Genomic DNA, 24,656 nt, shown 5'->3' on the forward strand with positions numbered 1-24,656 from the left:
TAATTAAGCCATGAGTACCTTACCTAATTAAGCCATTAGAACCCTAAAGCTTCAGGAGACACCCAAGCTTTTCCCAAAGAGGTTTCACGCTGGAGCTATTACAAGCTTTGCACCTCCTTATTTACCTTCCATTCCTTAGAAATGAGGGTTGCCTGTCACTTTTGTGTGGTTACAGGCATTCAGCAGTACACTGGCAAGACAGAGTTTGCATATGTAGCATGCAGCAGCCAGAGTCATTTACATTTGAAAGAAAGAAGGAAAATTTCTGTAGCAAATCATTTCTTCCAGCTGTGCTTTAACAGCAGAGAGTAAGCCGGTTGTCTGTGGCCAAAGACACAAAGTATGGATGGGTTTCATGCTGTGAATCCAATTTAGATTCTTTTCGAAGGAAAGAACCTCAGCTTGGGATAAGTGAGGATTTCCAATGTGCTATCTCTTTGTCTCTTCCTCCTGGCTGGTTTAGACGTACCTCCTGCTCTGTGAGCGGATTGTGAGTCCCAATCCCACCTGCCTGATGCGGGCCTTGTACAGAGAGGACAAGTGAGCAACACAAATCTGAAGTTAGTGCTGGAAATTGGCCATTTTAAAAAGACATGCTGATATGCTGATCTTAGGTGAAGTCATTGTGGACCAAAGCAAAAGGTCTTTTTATGTCCCCTTGGCAGCGTTTAAGAGATTATGTTTACAAAGATTCAGGAACTCAGCATTTCTGAGTGCTAGTTAATAGTTGCACTTGAATGCAAATATTAAAATGCACTTTATGGTATATTACAAAATTTACAGAATATAAGAAATATATTACTTACCTAAATTTTTTTTTATTATTGGTTGCCTGCTTAAAAATTGTTACCGAGCTGACAAGTCATATTTTGCAGTTCCAGAGTGGCATTTGTTTTCAGTCTTGTTCTGCAGTAAGGTAAATGTGACTTTGAGTTCCACAGTTCCATCACCACATGAACACAAAGCGCACACACCTTGTGCTGCAAAGCACTGTCACCTTTTCAAATGGCTAGCATGACTTATTTCAGTAAAGTCTGAGTTCTACATTTTCATTGAAAATACCATTGAAATTTGGTGCTCTAATAGTTTCAGCCTTATGATACCATATCTCCTATGAAATCGGGAATTTGGCTCACCTCATTTTGGGTGCCTACCATGCTGTTAGAGAGCTGGAGTCTGATGTGCCATCAGAGCTCGTGGTGATCTGTTCAATGTCCCTTGGTGGAGCCTGGGGAGGAATTAATTGGATCCGAGAGCAGACACCTTCATTCGGCCACCCGAAAATCTCTGCAAACTCTGCTGTCTGTATTGACTCTGTCTCCGTTAGCCGCAATGACAGCTTACCCACGGCTCCTAATGAGACATTTACCTGCTGCACTCCCCAAATCAGGGTGAGCCTCGAGGGCCACAGATTTCCCAAGGGTAAGGAGTCAGGCTTCCTCAGGGCACCTAAGATTTAAAATTTAAATCCTGTTGAACCACGAAATCCCAGAATAGTTAGGGCTGGCAGCGGCCTGTGGAGATCGATGAGTCCAACGCCCCAGCCGAGGCAAGGTCACCTGCAGCAGGTGACACGGGAAAGTGCCCAGGTGGGTTTTGAACGCGTCCTGAGAGGGAGACCCCACGCCCTCCCTGGGCGGCCTGTCCCAGTGCTCTGCCACCCTCAGTGAAAGAAGTTCTCGCCGTTTCTGAAGACAGAGCAATAATTACAGACAACACTCGCACGCCGAGCGCCGCCCGCGCCCCCCCGCTCGCCCGGCGGGCCCGGCAGGGGGCGCCGCCCGGTCGCCTGGCGGCGGCGTTTGGCCCATCGCGGCCGCCTTAGCCCTCCCCAGCCCCAGCCCCGGCCCCGGCCCGCCGCGGCTCCTCAGGGGCTGCCCGACCGCGGGGGCTCCGCCAGCCGCGCCCGCCGGCCGGGCCGGGCCGGGCCGCTGCCATGTTCACCAGCACCGGCTCCAACGGGTTCTGTGAGTACCGGCCCCGCCGCGGTCCGGGGAGGGCGGCGGCCAGGGGTGGGAGCGCGGGCGGCGCTGCCGCCGTCGGCCCCGGGGGAGCCGCTGGCTTCGGTCTTCTCTTGGCTGGACTTTTAAACTCCGTGACGGCGGGAGGAGCCGCGGGTGTGTCTGTGTGTGTGTCTGTCTGTCCGTGTGTGTCCGTGTCTCTCTGTGTGTTTATATGTACTTGCATACATCGATAAAGATTTCCGTGCCAAGACACGTATCACGAAAAGCAAAAAAACTCCTCTTTTCTAAATGTGAAATTAAACTTGTTTTTTAAGACCAGTGTATTGATAAGGCAAACGTAACGACTGACGTGCCCCTAGCTCTGCTTCGCTTTATTTTTACGCCCAGCACATGTAAATAATTCCATGTCCCGCTGCTACCTGAACTGACTTCGCAGGTATCTGGGGCTGGCTCTGAGCTTGTTTTACAGGACACAGGATCTGCAGCGTCTGGAAGCAGCAGTGAGGAGCTGACCTGGCTGCGGTGTGGACTTGGGCACCACAGTCCTAAGAGCAGGCGAGGACAAGTGCTCAGTCCAAGCTTTGCTGACTAACTGCGTGCTCCTTACAGAATGGGAGGGAGCGTCCGTCTGCTGAAGGGCAGGAGGGCTCTGCAGAGCTGTCCGAGCAGGCTGCATCAATGGGCCCAGACCCAGCAGTAGGAGGTTCAAAAAGGTCAGGTGCCGGGTCCTGCACTTGGGTGGCAACCACCCCAGGCAGCACTACCGATCTGGAGAAGAGTGGCTGGAAAACTGCCTGCAGGAAAACGATCTGGTGCTTGGTTGACAGCCATCTGAACATGAGTCAGTGTGCCCAGGTGACTGAGAAGGCCAACGGCATCCTGGCCTCTGTCAGCAATAGTGTGGCCAGCAGGACCAGGGCTGTGATTGTCCCTCTGTACTCAGCACTGGGGAGGCCACACCTCAGGTACTGTCTCCAGTTCTGTGCCCCTCAATTTCGGAAGGACATTGGGGTGCTGTAGCATGTCCAGAGAAGGGCAGTGGAGCTGATGAAGCATCTGGAATGCATGTCCTATGAGGAGTAGGTGAGGGAGCTGGGGTTGCTTTGCCTGGAGAAAAGGAGGTTCAGGGGTGATCTTATCAGTCTTTACAAGTACCTGAAAGGAAGCAAAGTGAGGGTTGCCCTCTTCTCACAGGTAACCAGTGACAGGAGATGACAGAGAATTTAGCCTCAAGCTGTACCAGGGGAGGTTCAGGTTAAACACTGGGAGAAATTTCTTCACAGAAAGGATAATTAGACACTGGAATGGGCTGCCCAAGGAGGTGGTAGAGTTGGCATCCCTGGAAGTGTTTAAGAAAAGACTGGAATGGGGCACTCAGTGCCATGGTCTTGTCAACAAGATGATGTTTGGGCAGAGGTTAGACTTGATGATCTCAGAGGCCTTTTCTAACTTAATTGATTCTGTGAAATCAGTTTGAGTGTGAAAGCATCCTCTGACTAGGAGGGAATAATTCTGGCATTTAAAAAGTGATATTAGTTGTAGCTGTATTTTGTATGAGGAATCCAAAGAAAGGAAGAGTCTTTTTCAGATGGATCTGATAATACTGTACCTTGATTTGCAGCTCGTGATTTTTCATCTTTCCCTGTGCCCCGCAGTAGATACTGTAGAGGGACCTTTCAATGGCATGTGTCCTTGTATAATTCTATGAGAAAGAATGGAGGAGGAAAAGTATCCTTGTTAGACTGAATGGGTGGAAAGTCATGGTCAGTATTTACAAGTTTTTCCAGGTTTGATCCATCAGAAGGATGAGTGGGAAATGGTTGTCATAAGAAGCATATAGGTGGTAGGGAAAAAAGCCTAGATAATATGTCATTCTGCAGAAAGAAAATCGTAGAATGTCCTGATCTAGAAAAGACCCACAAGGATTATCAAGTCCAGCTTCTAGCCCTGCACAGAACAGCTCAAGAATCACGTAATGTGCCTGAGAGCATTGTCCAAATGCTTCTTGAACTCGTTAGGCTGGTGCTGTGATCACTGCCCTGGGGAGCCTGTTCCAGTGCCTGGTCACTCTCTAGGTAAAGAACCTTTCTAGCCTAAACCTTCCTTAACACAGCTCCATACTCAGTGTTGTGCTTTTTTTTTTTCCTTCTCAATAAATACAACATATGTTCTTACTGAACTTACCTGTTGACCTAAAGTAGATTTTTACAGTAGGATTTGGCTGGTACGGGTGCACTGACATACTCCAGTAGAGGCATGGATTTAGGTGCAGTGACATGTGCTCACCTAGGGCACAACTGTGGCAGTCTCGGGTGTCCCTCTGCCCTAAGAGTTGTTTCTGTGTGTGTAGCAGAAGTTGCTGCAGTAGCAGCAGGGGTGTGCGATTCTGTCAGTGATGCACAGAATCTGATGGTTCAGGTAGTTAATGAGTTGGTGCCTGATGTTGTATCAGGGAACTGTAAGCGTGTGTTCTGCCCCTGGGGCTTGGGAACCTCTGGCAGAGGGCAATGTCAATATCAGTGACCTGTATCAGTGACCCTGAATAAAATAAGGGGACACCTGTTCCAGCAGCAATAAGAATGATCGTGCCAGGTCACACTGAAGGCTCCTGCAGCCTACTGTGCCACCTCTGGCAGACTAACATCTATAATGCTGGGACAAGGAGATGTAAAAATAAACATACCTGGTACATGGTACAACTGTGAGACAGTAAAGCCAGGAAACAAAGGACACCGCCTTCTAGAAGAACAAAGATAGTTTGCCTCTGCTGTGGAAACTGTTTCTGTTATGTGGAATAGTGGAGGAGCTGGTATGCTCTGGAAAGAAGAGCCAGTGGCTCTGGGTACTAGTAAGAGCCACAGTGCAGACATATGCAAATGGCTTATCAGAACACTAACCCAGCTGAGCCGACTTGTCAGAGGGCATTGCAGTGTGCTCAGGGGGCATCCTGGCAGCGCCTGGCTTTAGGTGTGCTTGGCAGCTGGGCTGTGGTGCCAGACCCAGGCTGGTTGCTTGTGCTGCAATCTGCTGGCAGCTTCGGTCCCGTGTACAGTGCTGCTGAAACACTTGAGCAGTTCTGCAAAGGCTCACATGAGTGTGTGGATGGCCTGGCTGTTTGCTTTACTGTAGTGCTGCTTAGTTTGCCACGAGGCTGCGTCCCAGGAGCAAAGGTACAGAGGAAGACTTTCCCTTATAGGATACAAAGGCCTTACCAACAGTTTAAACCAGTTAGACCAACACAAAACTTTTCTGCAGACATTGTGATATTCCCTCCCAATATTCTTCATGCTGTTTATGTACTGCACAGGAGTCTAGTAGGAAAGTCTGTTAAGAGTTAGTCATTATTAAGGTAAAATTTGAGTCCATCTTGTAAAGCATATACACTTGTAACATCTGAAAAATATTTGACTGCTTTGACTACTGCACACAAGCTATTTCTTGTAGTAGGAGCGAGGAGAACCCTTTGAACTCACCAGTGCAACTTAGGCTTTTACCTCTGTGAACCTTGTAGTGCAGCGCTAGCAATTTGTTAAAAATCCCCAAGGCAAGGAGGGATCTCTGTGCTCCTCTGCTTGCATAACTGGCAGGACTGAACTCTGTTGTGCAGAGGCGTCAGGAAAATAATAAAGCTGTGTAAATTAATGCTTTGGGGTATGACTGAAGGAAAAATGAAGCATGTACTGAATACATAAGACTTGTGCATAACAGTATTATGCAGTACAGTACTATATGGGAAAGCAAATTAGCTTGTACATCAGCATGCCCCTGCGCAGCCTGGTTAGCATGAGCCCTCGAAGCAGCACAGCATTGAAGGCCACAAAACTGTGGCTATTCTGCTTCTGCAGAGCTAGCTCATTTCATTTCAAGTGCGTGTGGGGATCTCCATATGGTCTTGCAGTGTGGCCATACCTGATATTTCTGACAGTGTATACTAAAAGTAGTATGGTGATATCTCTGTCTGGTTGGAAGGAAGAAAAGTTTGCTGAATGGGGTAAATATTTTTGATACTTTCAACCTGATTCAGTTTCTATTTCAAGTATTGCTTTTAGAAACAAAGGTGTTTTTTTTGTTTTTTTTTCTTTTTGTATCTCCTTTTTTAAAATAGTTTGTGACCTAGGCTACACCTAACAGTTTTCTAAACAGTAAATATATAGGTGAGTGGTTTGATAACGGTCTTGCCTGTGCCTTTAAAAAATAGATTTAAAGCATGATCACAGGTTTCACTGTTTACTTTCTTAATACTAATATTATTCACCTTTCAGCTTCTGGATTGAATTCAGAAGCATTTGGTGAATATCTCTTCCTGCAGTGAAACTCTTACTGTTTTCTCTTGCAAACTAACATCACTGCTAGTTGGTGAGCCCACTGCAGGTTCTTGCATTGGTCTTGGAATACAGTAGATTGATAGCTGCATGATGGTTTAATGCAGGAAAAACAACCACTCAAAATGTAGATGCCATAAGTGCATTTGGGAAGTACTGTGGATTCAGTTGTGTATCAGTTATGGTTTAATTCACAGATCTTGTGTATAAGCATTTCAAAACTGTTTTGCGGGTATTTTGTGCCATAGTAGCCCCCAGTAGTTAATTGTCTGTTTGAAAGTGACATGCCTGCCTTATAGCAGCTGGGTTTGGGAAATTTGCAGGTGATAGTGAAAAAAAAGAGCTGTTACACAGCATGTTTTGTGCAGCTGTGGTGTAAGCTCAGTAGGGATCCCCACCAAAATTGCCCTGAGCTAATTTGAACTTCTGCAGCCGCTGCTCATCAGCCGGCTCTTCACTTCACATCAACCGGCAATGGGATCTTCTCCTAAGTCAACACTTGAGTCCTGAGCCTGGAGTAGCAGTTCAGGGGGTGAAGCTGTTCCTGCAAGAGCTCTTCTGCAGCAGTAGCTTGGTCTGGCTGCCTGTTTTGCTATGCCCATCTGCTGTCTCTTCATCTGTGAGTAGTGAACAGGCAGGGACAGGAAACAATTTCAAAAACTGTAGCTGTTGCTGTATCTTCTCATTCTTGCCATTAGTGCAGTGGTGATTTCTGAAGCTGCAACTCTGGCAGTTGTGCCATAAACCTCCCCCTCTGTTTGTGACTGATGGACACCTGTATCCTTCACTTTCTCTACTGTAAGAGAGGCACTGGCAACCAGCAGAGTAGTAGGTTGTGGAAGAAGAGGATCTGTGGGCTTTGTAGTAAGTGCAGGGGTGGAATGTGGAGGCTTAGAAGTGGTTTTCTCACTTTGTCACATTTTAGGATCAGCTTCACATTGCACAGTTGGTAGCATGAAGGTTGGGACACTTGCCCATGAGATTATGAGGGCAATTTTGGGGGAGAACTGCTCCATTGCACCAGGAAGAAGCAAAGATCTGTAGTGGAAACTGATTCCTTGCTCTTCATCATAGTGTGGGCATATTCTGCTGGTTATTAACAAAATTTCTCTGGGTGCTTAGGTGGATGCTCAGTAGATGTGTTGCAGCACCAGCGCGATACCTGCCTGTTGTTTGAAAGAAATGCCACTTAAGGAGCACTTCGGGATCGCAGATTTATTCCAAGATCTTTGAAGACAGTATTTGATATATTTTAACTTTCAAGGTCAAAAATGAGGGTTTATCCTTTCATTCTTTTTTCTCTATGTGGTATTAAGACAACGTGTTTTCTCCTTGTGGTGAACATTTGCATTGGTGCTGCCAGCAGACTGGTGCCCTGGTAGGTTTGTGGTAACTATTTCCATCTCATCCATGCTTGCACATTCATTGGATTAGGATTCTGCTTTCTAAATTTTACCTTTGCATTGTAAGTAAGGAATTTGACTTGGATATTAGAATGCCCGATTGTGCAAAATCTGGCATTGTTGTCATTTTTGGTCTGGCATGCTTGAGGCATTCCACAGTAGTGGGAAGGTTGTTCCTTCCCCACGACCTCACAGCAGTCCTCAAGAAGGTTCTATATGCTGTTGAGCGATAAAGCAAACTGCTACACTGTGCAGTGAAACATTTGGAAAAAGAATTTCAGAGGATGCATTATTTTATTTTTCAAGTTCGTGAGACAAGAATAAACTTCTCAACCATAATGACATTATGAGAAGCTGGAGAGTAGAAATTTTCATCACTCATGTGATGTTTCCTGTGGGTGACAGTCAGATTCATGGGTTAGGTGCTTCTGTGGTTTTTCACTTGATGACATGTCTTATAATAAGTATTTTTTTCCTGTATCAGGGTTTAAAGCGTCTAAGCTGAAAGCTAAAAGGAGGCTCCCAATAAAAATGTGTGTTCACACTTTTGGAGAAAACAGATATGGTTCTGTTGGTTGGATATTTTTGAAAGCATTCAAATTAGCAATTAACTTGATAGGATGAAGTATTTCAGTGTATATTACCTGTAATGTAAAAATGATCTAATAAAAGGATTGCAGTAAAATCTACATATTAAAACTGTATAGAAAAATATAGTCATGGTGGGATATCTAGAGACTTTGTTCTCATGTGTGTCTGTGGTAATGTGATCCTTATGTGATAAATTTTATAGGATTAATTAGTTCTTGTGAAAATTTCCTAAAGTCAATGAAATAATGTAAATGCATTTAGTAAAATATAGTAAAATAACAATTTAAATTTAAAATATAGTAAAATAACAATTTTTATCAAACTTTGATTCACAAATGTTTACTGTTGTGACTATTACAATTCTTTGGAGTTAGGCTGTACTTCCAAGTATCAAAAATCTGTGTCCTGATTATAAAATTGACCTTTTTACATTAAGAAATGTTAATTTAACTAAGTTAACTCTGGGAGTATTACTTGAGGTTTCAAATGGATATGTGTGTGCATTGTCTACAGAGTAGCTTTCAGGAAGCTCCAGCTTCTTTTTTGTCCCAGTGTTGTACAGTACTCTGATGGCTGCAGATGGTTTTGAAAAGCCCAACTGAATGAGAGGAATGATTAATTAAAAAAAAAGGATGTCTAAAGAATATAGACTTTATTTTTGGAGGGAAAAAAAACAAAAAAAAAAAAACCCAGGGAAAGATAGTAGATTGAAATGTGGACAGTTTTCTTGCATTAAAAAAAAAGAATCAGCCAGACTTTCTACCCAGGTGTCTCATACAGTCATAAAAGTAGAGCTTATATTTACAGTAGTAACATCAACCTGTGTAAATCCAAGTCACTGCCTAATTTCTAAAAACGGGAGGTTCTTCAAGGCCGTATTTGCTTAAATGGAAACTGCATGTTTAAACAATGAACTCAAAGGTATGGGTGTGGACTGAATTAATAGTTTTAAGTACAAGTAGAGAGATGTTTTCTTCCCATGGTGAAGATCAGAAGACTGCAGACTTCAAGACAGTGAACAGCTAACTGTGCCCATCAAAGTAATTCTTGATGTCATCAGTTCATACTTGGATGAGGATTATGCTTAAACTATGTAGCAAGAGCTATATTTTCGATGGCAGTGGGATTGTGCCATAATTAAAATCTTTTCTTTGGTGCCTGTTGCCATCTGCTTTTTCTTTCAGCAGACCACTGTTCTAGTGTGCAGCAGATGTTGAAAAAATCATTCACGATACTCACTTTAATCTGGACAGCTAGTAAATGTTTATTGTATTGTACTATTTCATACAGTTTTGTTCCTGCTGTGTTCCTGCTCTTTACTCCCCATTAGTACATTTAAAGTAATCTCATCGCTCCTTTTATTATATTAATGAATGACATTATGAGAAGAACGACAACAGAACTATTTTTGTAGTACCCTGCAAAAACAGTTGTCTGAAAATGGATGGATTCTGTGCCACAGCTGATGTGATGGGACAGGAAGTAAATGTGATTCAGGTTGCATTTGTGAGAAGGAGAAAAGTCACAGAATAAATAATATTTCAGAGTCTCTGTGTTGGCTTGAGTTTTTGGGCAAGAGTTTGTGTTTTATTGCATCAACTACACCAACAGGTTAGGGTGAATTGCTGACTGTGCTCCTGCTGGATATCCTATTTGGCAGATTTTAGTAAATGAGAAATGTGTATTGCAGATTTCGCTGTTCTTTGCTTGCTTTCTTCTGAGTGTCCTTTCTTAAAGTCATGTCCCTAGAAGGAAAGAAGTTCACATTTCACAAATCTTCTGATTCTAGTAATTTCTTTATGAATAATTGTAATGATTGAATGGAAGGGAGATGAGTATCATGTAAATTGACTTAGATATGTTTCCTTGAATGGTGGATCTAAGTGCAGTGGTGAGAAAGTCCGTTTATTCAGGTGATTCCTGCTTCATAGCCTCTAAGAAAAAGCTAATCTTAATCTAATCTTAATCCCTAATGCAAAGGAAACACAAGTATTTAACTAGATGTGCATGTATATTTTGCTAGAAAAAAGGGTGATTATTTTATTTCCTGAAATGCAAGTGAGCCTTAGGAGGGCAGTATAGGAGGACATGACATCAGTAGGTGCAAAGAACTTGGGTTTAGTTGTAGGTAATTTCATGAGACAATGTTGGAAACAAAATATCTGGCTAATATTTAACTGTCACTAATATCTCTAAACATTCCCTTTGATTAGTGTGTTCTTCCTATCTATTCGCAAGTTTTTGAGAACTTGGGAAGCTGTTGAGCTAAAAAGTCAAGATGGCGTCACTGCTATTATGTCTTCCAATCACCTGTTTAAATATGTCACTTTTTGAATGTGAAAGACTTTTTTCTAAAATGGTTTGATTGTTTATTTGTTTTGTTTTTAAGATAAAGCGCCTTTGTCAAAGAGTTTGTTACTAGTCCCAAGTGCCATCTCGATTCTATTGACTCTGCTCTTCCAACATTATCAGAAGTTCTTTGCGTATAACCTACAAGCTGTAAAAGAGGATTTTCAGGTAAGAGTCTGTTCACTTTGTGTGAAGAGACTGCAAACTGTGGTTTTCTATGCAATTTTCCCCCACAGTCTGTTTGTCCTCTGGTTCTTTCCCTTTGTTCACTGCTATAGACCAGCTTGTTCTTATCTTTTTTTGTATCACCCCAGTATGCTACTTTTTGGAAAACATGACAAAAACTGATCTGAAACAATCAATATAGCTTTTAATTTCTTTTTCTTTTCTGGGAAACTGGTTTTTGTTGTTTTTCCTTTCAGGCATTGGAATTTGTAAACTTGCTGTGCATGAAGTGTGACTTAACCCATTTAATAATATAAGTATTTTGATATGAATGTCAGTATCTTATTGTGCCTGTTTTTGAGGCTGAAGAGGGCTAATTTGATTTGGCATGCTGATTATATAAATTATTTATTTTAACAACAGAGGCCATAATTTTCATTCTCTAACTGTTTTAGTTAGTTGTGGAAACTTTGCCGGTTGAATAGAACTGCTGCTTGTAAATTGAAAATTACAGATGATGGGGGAGTTTGTCATGCTCTTCAGTAACTGGCTGAATTGGTTCATTTCATACTCATTCCTGTTTCAAACTAAGATACTCTATCTTTTAGGTATTGTATCTTGTAACATTTTATTTTAAATTTAATTAGGGATCCTATAGTATCAGCTCTAAATGTTGAAATAATGCACTCAAAAGTGATTAGATAAGTTCTGTGGGTTTTTGTTTTGGGATGTTTTTCATTTTTGGAAGTGGCAAACTACTGCTCAATGGAGAAAGGTCAGCAAATGCCTCTGTTTATCTTACCCCACAGATTTTACAATTACATCAAACAAAAGGTATGTAGTCAAATTAATGTCTTTGAGGATGCCAGCTGTGTAGCCTGTAAGCATGAAAAGATTATTAGACCTAGCTAGTGATGCTCTTTGCTGTTGTGCTCTCTGTTATCTTTCTCGTCAAAAACAAGAGCTTTATTGTAATAATAAATTACAACTCTGCAAGAGCACTACTCATATCTTGCTGGATGCAGTGCAGTGAAAATACAGAAATGATGTCTGCCTTTTAAAAATGTTACAGCCAAGTATTTGGGGAGAAGAATGAAAAAGTCTGAGAAACTATTCAAGTTTTAAATGGAAATTGTGTGGGTTAGGGATTTATTTGTTTGTTTTGAGATTTGTCTTCAGAGGAATCCTCTCTTTCCATATGTTTGATCTGCTGAAAAACAGTAGTTAGCTGCATTTTATTCAAAGAAAACATCTCTACTGTGTCTTAACCATAAACACTTGCAAGTATCCGTAAAAGCTATGACACTTTTATTGTGGTGCTTTGGGGGAATTTGTGAGTTTGGATTTTTTATTTCATGAGATGGTTTCACTTATTGCCACAGCCCTTGGAGCAAGCTATGTACTATATCACTGAGTACCTCTGACATCAGAGAGAACACATTGTTTAGCTCCTGTCTGGTGCTAATATTCAAATGACAACTCTTAAAAGAAATTTTGTTTAGAATAAATTCACCTGCAAGGATGTGTTTAATGGAAAGGAATTTTTTCAGGGAATGGACAAACATTTTGGATGCTGGATTTTAGCACTTCTTAAAGCTGGTAGAGAGCACACACATCCAAGTGAACAGTTGAAGAAGAGTACATTTGATTTGGAAGGCAAAATATGTGCTGTCCAAAACTAAAAGGCCATTGTGTCCATACAGAGGGCCCTCAAGAGCAGTGATGATGCTGTGTGTAAAAGATCTTCATTACATCATATCTATGCATTTTTTAAAGCTGGCTAAAGCAAAGAGCAGTAAGGCTAGAAGCCTTTCATAGTCTGTGGGAGAGCTGCTCCGTTAGTGCATGAAATATTCAGCTGCAAGGTCATGGCCCTGCCAGTCTTGACTTCAGGAGGGATGGTACTCAGGCTAGGGTTTAAGATTGGGCATGTTGACATGGGATAGTGAGAATGGTGAGTGAAGTGGATTGGGGCCAATACTGTTCAGTGTCTTCATTCATAACTTGGACAGCAGGACACAGCATTCTCTCAACTAGCCTGTGGGTGATGTAAAACTTGGATTTGTAGTTGTTAACCCTGTTAGTTCTGCAGCCATTTAGGGGGCAGAAAAGGGTCACTAGGAACCTTAGTTCAGCAAAGGCAAATGCAAACTCCTGCATCAGAGAGGAGTAACACAGGAGTAACTGACTCCAGTATTGCATTTTCTCTGAGCACAAATTCTGTAAAGAATTTCCTTGAAGGAGGAGTGGCTTAACATGATGATCATTAACTTTCCAGATCTGGAGACTTGTATGTGGAAGAACAATATGTCTTGATTTGAAAGACGCATTCTGCAGCAGTCTGCTCATTTACAACTTCCGAATATTTGAAAGAAGATATGGCAGCAGAAAATTTTCTGTAAGTTCAGTTTAGAGCGTTTTTAATAGAAACTTTTCTATACAGTCTAGTCTTGTACTCTTGGATGAATACTGCAGTTTTATTTCTAGCATGATGTATAGAAATGTGTTAAAGGGTTGTAAAGATAATTTGGTTTCAATAAATTTATATTTATATTGATAATACCTTGTAGTCAGTGGATTATTCTAATTTCTATTTGCAATTGTATCTGTTGTAAATATCAGACCCATCAAATTTAATTTTGGAAGCAATCTTATTCTTGATTCTTTAGTATACAGACAAGTAGACCTGGAATTACGTCGTGTTAAAGATTGAATTTGTCTTAATTGAACTACTATTGAGGTTTTCTTGGTTTTTTTTATATTTAGAGGTATATTAAAATCTTATTTTGAAACTGTTGAATTGAGTCAAATGAATCTTTTTCTTTCCAGTCTTTTTTACTGGGCGCTTGGATGCTCTCAGCTTTGTTTGATCTTCTCCTTGTAGAAATCACTCAGTATATATTTGGCATCACCATCAACAGCTTGCCTTCTGGTTTGTAAGTAGCTTCTAGTGAATTGGTTATTTTAGATATAGTTTCAAGGGATTGTTTTCTGAAGATTTTATTTTAAAAAAACCTTTCTTTGTGTATCACTTCAAATTAATTTAATCCTCTTTTGAACTGAAGTGTAAAGGTTCTTGGCACAACTACTGTAATTTCAAACATTTATTTCTTAGCTATGATTTGTGTTTAATTTATAATTTATCCATACAATGATTAGTTTCCAATCTGTTAGTCTCATTTCCTCTGTTACCATGATTGCAACATGGCTTGCAGCACACAAATTATTGCTGTATTTGTTCAGTACAAATTGTTTGGATCCATTCAATTTGTAAAAACTGCGATCAGGTTGTGCTGATTTCTGTCTTAAATCAGAAAGGCAACAGAACTGTAAATCATGCACTTTATCTTCACTTTTAAATGCATATGCATTTCATACTGGTATTTTGTATGTTTTTCAAAAATTGAGTGCCAGAGGTTGTTACTCCATTTCACGCTTGCAGCTGAAATTCTTACAGCTTTAAGGTGTTCAGTGGTTCAGTTTTGCATAGACTATGTTTGAGATTTATGCACTTACTAAAAGATATGCATAATATAGTAGGACCACAGAGCTTGCAACCCTCTGTGGTTAAACTGGCAGGTGAGATCACACAGACTTGAGTTTCCATGTTTGCACTCTCTGAGGTAATAATAAAAGCTTTTGGAGTAAGATTTTTAATATTAAACACCATATTAGACCTTTTATTTTATTTCTGCTTGTCCAGAGCATCTGTTGAAAGTATTTAACATCTAATTTATAAGGGACAAAAAGCATGTGTTTGGTATTATAAAAATACATTTTTTGTAGTGTGTCAGTATTCAAAAGAAGTTGAAAGCTTGAGAAGCTACTGCAGTTGCTCGTGTTTGTTACCTAGAGTTTGTTGCTAGGACATAGGCTACTAATGTGTCTGGAGAAATTAATATTTTCCCTATATGTAAAAAAATACTTTGTGCAATAATAAGGTGTCATAAATGTGCGCATCATACCCACAGATAGGTAAGGAACAGTCTGACCATTTTACCCTTTGATGGTATTTTTATGGCTGCAGAATGTAGTCAGTTACAAAGAAATCTGCATCAAAGAAGTTTTTAATTAGGTAAAATATAAATTTTACCTACATGTGCCTTCTCATTAAGTCATAATGAATTTGATATTGAGAGAATGAAATTAATTTTAGAAATGTGGGATATACAGTAGTTTCAGAAACATTTGATTATGCAAATATAAAAAATTCATGTATGCATTGCCTCATAATTCTTCAGTGTTGTCTACTTTATTACATTAACAGTCACTTTCACATCTGACAATATTCACAGTCATTTGAGGTGATAAAAGCATTGGAAAGTTTAACACTAGGTTTTAGTTCATTTCAGGTGAAACAGCAAAAGATGTTGAACAAATAAAAAGAGATGCAGTTATTTTTCTGCTTCTGTCATATTTACAATGCAACAAATATATCTGTTACCTTTGGTCATAGAACATCCTTCTGTGTAGCCAAGTGCTAGAATTTGGAAAAACAATCCCTTGTTTACACTGTAAAAGTCCCCTGACATTTTTTCTATTTTTATATCATTTCACTGTTCATATTATTGAGTGATCTTACACTTCCAGTTCGAAAGCTTTTCCTGCGCACGCTTCGAAGGTAATTGCGATAAAGGATTACGCTGATGACTCTTGCCTGGAATTGTTTGGAAACAATGTAGTACAGTATAACATCCAAGCATGTACTGAGATTCATGAGAAAGGTGGTAAAGGCTGCCCAGGGATTGTAACTTGTATTTTCATCTTGCAACATCAGGAAGGCAAAGCAAATGTGGAAGGGTACAAAGCAGACGAGTACCTGAGCAATCAGAGTAACTATAATTCTTATAGATCTCTCCTTGGCCTTAGGTTTCAGTTTGGAAGTCTTGCCGTGAATAAAATTATAAATAATGACTAGGTAACACCCCATCATGATAAACAAGGGGATCAAAAAGAAAAAAATCAAGCGACAAAAATTCAGTGTGTTTACTTCCTTTAAATGGATGATATCAAGCATTTTCATGCAGGTGGTGAAATTTGAGGCTTGGTCTGGATCAGATCGTAAAAACACCAGTGGGGATGTTGTTGAGACGGTCATTATCCAAATTCCAGTGCAAGCCAGAACAGCTTTTTTTGTATTTTTTAGTTCTTTGACATGTTTGGGCTGGACAATAGCCATAAATCTGTCTACGCTGATAAAAGCCAGCAGCCACAGAGCAATGGCTGGATAAAACACAGTGAAAGCCCCGAGGATCCGGCAGAATGTATCTCCAAAAGGCCACGTTTCTGTCCCGTGGTAGATTATCCGAAAAGGCAAGGAAAATATAAAAACCAGGTCAAGTAATGCAACGTTCATCATATATACAGTTATAGTTGTTCTCTTCTTGGTAGTGCAGCTGAACACCCATAGTGCAGTGGCATTCACCAGCAATCCCACTGTGAACACAAAGCTGTAGAAGACCAGTGATGCAATCCTGTATTCTTCTGGGTGGGAATTTTCTGGCATCATAGTCTAATTGAATTTAGGAATAGTTGTTGCTCTCCATAAATCCCCTAAAATTAGATAAAATGTGGGAGGTTATTCACAGTCAAATAAAATCTGTCTTTAAAAACAAACAGGAAGATTTTTAGGATGGTGTTCAGTGATTAAACTATTGTTTAGCTCTGAAATGTGCTAGTTTTGTTGCGTTTTCTGACTGCAAATACATTATCATCCTCTGAGGGAAACATATGTATTATCAAACTTGTGAAAATAGTATTTATAAGCATGTTTGAATAAAATATTTTTATTACTTATAGGGCCTTTTAATATAAGAAATCAAAAAGTCAAGATTGGCATTTCAGGTGTGCGTCAGTAGCTGATAATTAGATTGAAATTTGAGCTATCACAGCTACTTTCTAAAGAAAATATTTCTTCAATCTGTCTCTTAAAAAAATTCTTGACTAAAACTAAAGTTATGCATAGAAACAAGTCAGCATGGCATGTAGTGACATTTGGATATGCAAAGAGTACTTACTGACTTTGCCTTTTATCTGTGAAGGACCTAGTTAACTCCCAAAAGAGCAGGTGCTTGCTTCTTAAAGACACTTAAAAAAACTCTTTGAGTATCTGCATAGCTTCTAATACGGTGTTTAATCCCAGGGCATCAGAACCACCCACCCAACATACGAAAAAAAATTAATAGATTAATAGACTTCCTGTTTAAAAAACGAAAAAGGAGGAAAGCAGCGCAGTCTCCAGCCAGGCCATATGGGAACAGTATTTGTCTGGGAGGAAAAGCTGCTGTCTGGTAGCCAGCTGCCCCAGAGCACAGTTATGTTCCTTCATCCAGCTTCTTGGTCATAGGAGTTGGACATATGAACTGTCGCTGTGCAGGCTGAGGTGATGACAGCTGAAGGAGAGGATCCCTGGTTTTCTCTGGAGCCCGTGAGGATGGCAGACCTTACCTGGTGTTTGCATGAGTGCGTTGTTTAACCTTCACCCCCAGCACTTTCCTGGCTCTTAGTGTGGTCACAGTTTCGTGATCTTATGTGGGTGGGTTCCTCTTGTCTGGCCTTTTACCCAGCCCTGTGGCAGCTTTGTGCAGAGGAGGAGGAGGAGGAACAAGTTAGTTGTTTGTCTGATCTTCCCACTTGTGACAAACAGCTAAGGAAGTTCCACAGTATCTGTTAGGCACCAGAACTGTTCTCAGGAGCAGAAGGGTGCCTAGTTCCTGTGTGTTTTATCTGCAGAAGTGAAGAATGCATTAAAACCCAGGTTTATTGTTACTGCCCATCTGGTTAATGCTTTCTCTGTAGTGTTACCAAATACTTTCTCAGTGCTACAGGAATGCATAGGGGATTGAACCAGTGTTTTTTAATCTGGTGTCCTGGTTTGACACTGGCAAATACCAGCTGCATCTGAGAAGAGTACCATGGAGTAACTAACTTAAATATGACCTGTTAAATCTTTATATAGCTTAGTTTCTGCCTTGAAATATAAAGTTTGGGCTTCTAATTTTCTTACAGTTCTCCAGTTTACAGATATATTAAAGTTATGCATATAAATATTTAACCTATAACTTCAAGGTCTTTTTTTTGGCTGTATAATACAAAAAAGGCGTGTTTTGTGCTCAGATGAGGACATTAGAACATGCAACAGAATTTATGTTTTATATGGGGAAAGCCATGTATGTAATACAAAAAAGAGGTTTGGGGGGCATCTGTATAAATGCCTCTCAAATTCCTCATTGCATAAACTCTAAAAATAAGAAAAATAAAATAATTAAATAATGCTAGCAAACCTTATTGAAGGTTAGATGGCATATGCTGAAAAATGTTGTGCATGTGCTAGCAGCATAGTTAAAATATTATCTGGCACACTGTTCCACTTTCACTACTGTTGCACAAAATTGTCCAAATGTTGCTTAATATACACCTCCCCCTTGCACATAGTAAGTGGGTTCTTTTTTCGTCTTTTGTTCTGTTATTTTTTTTCTCTTGCTAGTGATTGTGTTTGACAGTGCAGAACTACCAAGCTCAATATCCTGAGTGATTTGGCAGGTGAATTTGACAGGTAGAATAATTCACTTGAATAATAAGAAACATCATGGATTTTAGTTTTGGTTTTGCTCTTGTCTCCTTCAGACTTGCAGTGACTGTAATTATTTCTGGTCAGATCATGTTTTCAAAATAACCAGTAGCCTGATGTTGATGGGAAGAAAGGAAGCTGAATCTGGTGTGATCTACTTTTCATGCCTTGTTTGCTAGTTATTTTAAGTTTGTGAGGGTTCTGATATATATCAAAGAACTGACCTACTGTAACAGAAAAGGTTTGTTGGGTTTTGTTGTTTGCTTTTTTTTTTTTTGATTGGTTGTTTGAGACTGTTTCCCAACTTTGTGAGTTTAAATGCATGCCAGTTAATTTTTAAGAACCTAAAATTTAACATTAATGTAGGTAAGAAATATTGAGATTTTTAAAAAGTGTATGTTACCTATTTGCATTTATACACAATTGGAGATATTTTGCTTTTTCATTGGTACTTGTCTGCATGGAGTTCGGGTCAGCCCAAGCAGGATGGATGATTTTGCTCTAATTGCCATTTTTCATAATGGGAACATTTACTTACTGGTATTGATTCACTTGCTGAAGAGCCCTTGGAGTCACTGGTTTCTGGAAGACTTGTGTGTATTAATTCTAAATTATTCCTCTGTTGTTTGTCTGTATGTTTTATCAATCTTTTATTTTTTTTAATGATAATTGACATTCTGAATGTGAATTGTGAAGGCCAGCTACATGCCCTGTACGAGAACAAGATGTTCACAGCAAAATCACAATTAAATCTTTTCCTCCAGATTCTTAATGTAGGTTAGGTAACACTGGTTCCATTTAAAGGGCCATGTGTGTGTCTCCCTTCCCAGTCCCCCTTTTTACTTTGTCTGTTCCTTATATTTGCTTGCATTTCCGTAAGGAGAGCGTGGCTTTCAGTGAAGCACAGAGACACCAAGTAACATGCTGTCCTGATTTTCATTTCATGAAAAGAAACATTTTTCTCTTAGTGATAAATGTACTTACCAATGTTTTCATTTATTGCATGCTTTTAAAATTTTTTGTTAAAATCCTAAACAACAGTATTTATGGTACTATGCTTTTACAAATGCAATCCTTTTTCTTTAAATGTTCTTTATAGAATGCTGCTGATATTTTGAAAGTGCATTAAAAATTAAATATCTTTTCATTAGTTCTAGAATTAATGCCCATGTTCTGCTTCTGAACAAAGCTTCTTAGCAACATGCATGAACGTCCAAGTTACTTTGTTAGCACAGCATAAGGGATCGTTACTCACCTTTTGTGCTCTACAAAATTTCTTCAGAGATGCTTCTTTCATGGCCCCAAATCTGTAGAAGGTTTAGACTTCCTCTTCTTTGCTCAGCTTCGCTTAGCTAAAATAGCTCCTCTTCTCAGGCAGGAAACAATGACGTAATCTCACTAGTGTTGAGCTCTTTTATTGGTCATTCTTAAAAGTTACTATTTCACATAGGTGTGGTGTCTGTGAACTGGTATTTCTATTACCTTTCAACAGTCAAACGTTTGTAATATTTCCATCGTGGGCAGAGTGGGCTGTTGTACTACATATATTTTCAACTTTTAAATGTTGGTGGTATAATGAAAGCATATTTTACATTAAAGTTTCCATAAAAAGGTATCTGCAAGAATACACATCTTGGTTATGCATAAGTTTCTAATAAGCACAATATAAATGTATTTTCAGTAGAGCATAGTCTGGTGGATTTTTTTGTGGAAATCCCCATTTTATTTATATTACCTTGGATAGTAGTCAGTCTGAAAGTGACAGAAAGTCTCGGCATTTGAAATGAGAAGTTTGATTCACTTGAATACACAACTTTGTTTATGCCTGTACTTACAACTTCTTATTAACACAGCAGCAATATTTCTATTTTTTTTATTTGCTGTCTAAATTAATAACATGCTTATTTGAGAGCTTTGCCAAAAAATGCTGTATGAAAAGAGGTTTTGTCCTGTGTTTAAAATGGAGTAAAATCTCTCAGCTGTGTCATTGCAACAGACATCTTAGGTGGGATGGGAATATTCACAAAGGATTATAGGTGAAGAAGACTAACTTCCTATGTTTCTTCTTTGTCAGCTTGAGAAAAGATCCACCCGTTAGAAAAGCAGTTTGGAGAAGGAGCTCATTCCATGTTCTCTGTAGAGGGCTTGTTGCTTCAGGTCTCTGGCTGGCAGTCTTTGGGAGGTGCTAGCAGAGAGCTCTGTGTTGAGTCGGGGAGCAATAATGTTTCAGTGTCCATCTGACATGTTGTCAAGAATTGGCCAGGATGTTCACTTGGTCCCTGAAGCAACAAAGTCCTGCAGTTCAGAATTTGCCAGAATCAGGTTTGTTTGTGGAAACATCTTTCTTCACTGACTATAAAACTAATGTAGGTAGGTGTCCCTCACTTAGTGCTCAAGATAACTTCTGGGATAAGAAGCCCCTCTCTCTACTGGAGTAATGTAATTTACCTCAAATGAATGGGTTTATGTTAGCATAGGTGTCTGCATAGGTCAGTGTGATGATTAAAGTAATTAGAGGGAGGGACCTGGATATGATTTTTGGTGTGTATAGATTACCTTTAAATATTTAGGGTTTTTTCTGTTCATGTGGACTAATATGAAACTTGTTTGTTTTTTTTATGATCATTCCAAAGGCCTTTTAAATGCAGTGAGCTGCAAATCCTGCCCAGATCACCCTAGGGAATTATAAATTTATTTAAAAGTGCTTAATATTTTAGGACTAGGCAGTATCTTAAAGGACTAACCAGTGCTGAAAACTCTTCAGTGGCTTTATCATTAGTAAAGGAACTCCAGAACATGCTTCAGCAGAACAAAGCACTGTCTTCAACTGTTCAGTGAAATTCAGTGCCAAATGTATATCTTCTGGAAGAGAAGAACTGGACTTTTGCACTCTCCTGGGCAAGAGTACTTTATTTTGGGAAAAAAAACCAGAAGTGTGGAGGCACCTTCCAAGCTAAACTGCTCTGTGAATGCAGTTTATGCATTTATGTTTATGCAGTTTATGCCAAAACAGGCAAGTGGACAGCTAGTGCCTCCCTTAGCAAAAGAGGAAGCACAAAAGTTATTCTGGGTTAAATGGAAAGTGGGCAGATGTTGAGTTTGGGATCAGAAAACCTATGCTGTGAGTTGTCTCTAGGCTTGTTGTCTGCTTGGGGGAGGGTGGAAAGTGTGACCCCATGTAGCTGTGTCATTTTGTCTGAAGGGTGGCTGATGTTCCAACCCTACAAGGCAGGTCATGCCTTGTAAGGGCAGCTGGAATCAAATCCCACAGTTTACACAGGTGTCTAGCAGCAGCCCAGTTGAGTTTGCTGGCAAGTTAGCCATCCATCTGATTTGCTGCAGCGTCAGTGGGTTTTCTGCTTTCACTCAGGCTTTTCACAGCCTTCCTGGTGGAGAAGAGGCAGCCAAATCTCTCTGCTGCTTATAGGCTGGCAGGCCTTCCCTCAAGCGTGGTGAGGTGGCTCTGTTTGGCAGCAGGAGGCTGAAAAGAGGTGTTTGCAGTACCAGCAGTTGCATAGTCCTTGTCTAGGTGCTCAGCTGGGTGCAGCTGCACGGTGGTAAGCATTTGGAGGTGAACACCCAAGTCAGAAGTTGCACCGCCTGTGGTTTGTGAGAGGCAGTGGGCTGCTCTGCAGTGCCGCATTCCCCTGTAACTTTGGTTTCTGCTGTAGGAAGCACCTGGCTCTATTTTTATTTCCTTTGCTGCTTTATCAGCTAGAAATGAGTGCCTTGCATTGGTTTCCCACAGATGGGTGAGTACTTCCTCTGCTCCAGCTTCTACTGAATTTAATGCTCAGTTCCATCTGGGATCTTCTTTTGCTATTCTGAAGTTTGAGCAGTGGACAAGGTAATTTTAGTTGCATTATGTTGTGCTAAAGCTGGTTTTAAGTCGTTGAAAGCTAAGGCAATGTACTTCCTGTCTGAGGATAAGGCAGAGTGCGTATGGTCTGTTATGATGTCTTCACTAACTGGCTACAGTAAGCCTCAGAAGAAATGAGTTTGATCACTTGCAACAACCTCGAAGTGCAGCACTGAAGAGATTGCCTTCATGGTGTTGCTTTTGCAGAATTAATGTACTGCTGGGTCTTTCAGTGGTTTAGTCACGGTACGGAAAAGTCTGTTTTTCCTGTTCACTTACTGTGTAATGTAAGCTTTGTCCAGCTGATACAGAGAAGTTCTGCACACAGTGGGACAGAAGGATTACCCTCTGCCTCAGTTTGGTAGGGAGCTGGCTTGAGCTCATGCTCTTCTTCTCCTTTCAAACTTTCCACTGTTGGGATCTATTGAAAAGAAAGAACTGAAGCTTCTTGCATGGTTCACTGCACCAGTGGTACAGGAAGCAACTCTCCCATGTCAGTTTGTTAACTTACTGGCTTGCTGTTGTGGGTGAGTTCACATGCACTTTTGGGTTACTGTTCTCAACCTTGATGAAAACTGGCCTCATTTTTTATTCCCATACCGTGTTCACCATAGTGAATACTGAAGAATAAACTACTGGTTAAAAGTTGGCGCTGAATGCATAAAGTTATTGCAGTTGTTTCCAGTTTTGCTGTGTGTGTTGCTCAGAGGCTGCGTCATGGCATAGCTGTCCCTCCTCTCCCACTCATCTGTGAGGGGGTATAAATGCAGTGTGCAGCAGAGCTGAAGGAATGGAAAAGGGAGCAGCTTAAGAGTTCTGCAGCCTAGTTAGCTGTACCTGATGTGTCTTATTTACTGTCATAGTTTGCTTTCTCTTCCCTGTTTTGCTAGTACATAGTATGGTTCGAGGAAGGAGCTCTTGTTTTTTCCCTTAAAAAAATCAACATTCCATATTTCTTCTGCATTCATTTGGGTTTTTTTCCTACCTCTCCTCCCTTCCCTCCACCCCCTGCACCACCTCTCATACAGCCAGGACACACCCTGTGTCACTAAATAGCCTAAAAGTATACAGTGCATCTGGCCTGTAGTTCATCTGTTTATCACTGTCAGTCAGCCTTTGAAAGAAACAATACTTCAAAAATTAATTAAAATGAAAGTTGAATCTCTGAGATGTCTGTGACAGTGGGGTAGTGGGCTGGAGACAGTGGTCTTTTACACACCAGCAATCTCAGATTGTCCATAGTCTAATATTAGCTCATGGTAAATACCAACACAGCTCCGTGCTCGTTGATGACCCCACGTTGCTTTTCACAAATTCCTGTGTTGTGTTTTTTGGGAAGCAGCTTTCCTTATTCAAAAAATGCACAATTCTCATGACAGATATTTCATAGTTTTTTAAAACCTGCATGGATGCTCGGCTTTTTTATTTCCTTTTTTCAAATCTGCCTTGTCAGGAACTAGTTAGTTCCAGCTTGGAAGTGTCTAGGAGAGGTTTTTTTCCCAATACCCTTTCCTTACTAAGTATGCCGTATGTAATGTTTTTACTATTAAACTGCTCTTAAAGGTCTCAGGTGCATAAGAAGTATTGTTCTGAAACTTGATATGCCTCCCAGGAATAGAGTTAGTGTTTCAAAAGAAACATCTTATTTGGAGCTGCACGTACTCAGATTCCTTTGATGAAGTCAAGTGCAGGAGTGGGGAGAGTTGTTTGGACTCCTCCAGAGTTCAGGAGTTTGGACAAGCACTGTCAGTAACTAGCCCAAGTATATATGTTGTCAGAAATTAAACAATTAAAAATTGCTACATAGGCTTCAGCAGACCAGTGAAGGGTTTAATCAAAGGTACCTGAAGTGAGAGTGGGCTGTGTGAATTAGAGTAAACACTTCAAATTCAAGGGTGCCCTACAGTGTGTTGCCCAGCCCTGGCAGGTAGCTTGCTTTGCAGAAGAGACAGTCTTCTAATGCTGTTCTGCCTGCCCCACCTGTCCCTGGCACAGATGAACAAGTAGCAGTGTGTTGGGGTTGTGAAGCCTGGTGGGCTGTGGTGGAGTTGAGGTGACACAAGAGGAGCATCAGGATGGTAAAGGGGCTGGCATAATCCAGGCTGGGACAAAGCAGCCTGGTGCCTGCTGCGCAGCTGTGAATCTGGTTGGTTAGGAGCTCTGCTGGGCAGGTTTGCTTGGTGTGTAGGCTCAGCATTGTCCTTGGAGGGAAATGAAAGAGCTGCTGAGTGTGAGTGTGCTCAGTGCACCAGAGCACCAGGACAAGGCCAGCTTATGCTCTGAGCTGGCCATTGTGGGCAGCAGAGCTGACTGCAAGCAGGTGATTTCAGAGTCACTGTCTTTTCAGGTATGGAGCTGGGTCCAGTCAGAGGACTCTGTATTTCCCAACTAACTGTTCAACTACAAAAATTACATCTATTTTACACACACACA

The 24,656-nt window shown here is 40.7% G+C and overlaps 2 protein-coding genes across 6 annotated transcripts in view; one reads left to right on the top strand and one right to left on the bottom strand.

Annotated features, from left to right (window-relative positions):
- Window positions 1–1,810: 1,810 nt before the first annotated feature.
- The window catches only part of UBAC2 (UBA domain containing 2), an 86,487-nt gene continuing 63,641 nt past the window's right edge, over window positions 1,811–24,656 (top strand). The window contains exons 1-4 of the mRNA XM_038126979.1: window positions 1,811–1,967; window positions 10,670–10,797; window positions 13,073–13,192; window positions 13,624–13,730. Coding sequence (XP_037982907.1) covers window positions 1,937–1,967; window positions 10,670–10,797; window positions 13,073–13,192; window positions 13,624–13,730 — 386 coding nt within the window. The 5' untranslated portion in view covers window positions 1,811–1,936. The remainder of the gene's footprint in view (window positions 1,968–10,669; window positions 10,798–13,072; window positions 13,193–13,623; window positions 13,731–24,656) is intronic.
- On the bottom strand, window positions 13,746–22,085 carry GPR18 (G protein-coupled receptor 18). 5 transcript variants are annotated; one of them, XM_038127000.1, is made up of 3 exons: window positions 19,620–22,085; window positions 17,242–17,371; window positions 13,746–16,347 (listed from the first exon to the last, which is right to left on the bottom strand). In XM_038127000.1, exon 3 carries the CDS (start codon window positions 16,301–16,303, stop codon window positions 15,338–15,340), a length of 966 nt encoding a protein of 321 aa, XP_037982928.1. In that variant the 5' UTR covers window positions 16,304–16,347; window positions 17,242–17,371; window positions 19,620–22,085; the 3' UTR covers window positions 13,746–15,337. The 5 variants fall into 5 exon arrangements, with proteins under 5 accessions (XP_037982928.1, XP_037982950.1, XP_037982959.1 ...); XM_038127022.1 differs by having other exon boundaries at window positions 18,903–22,085; XM_038127031.1 differs by lacking the exon at window positions 17,242–17,371.

The sequence above is a fragment of the Motacilla alba genome, chromosome 1 (genome assembly GCF_015832195.1).
Source record: "Motacilla alba alba isolate MOTALB_02 chromosome 1, Motacilla_alba_V1.0_pri, whole genome shotgun sequence".
Classification (NCBI taxonomy): Eukaryota; Metazoa; Chordata; class Aves; order Passeriformes; family Motacillidae; genus Motacilla; species Motacilla alba.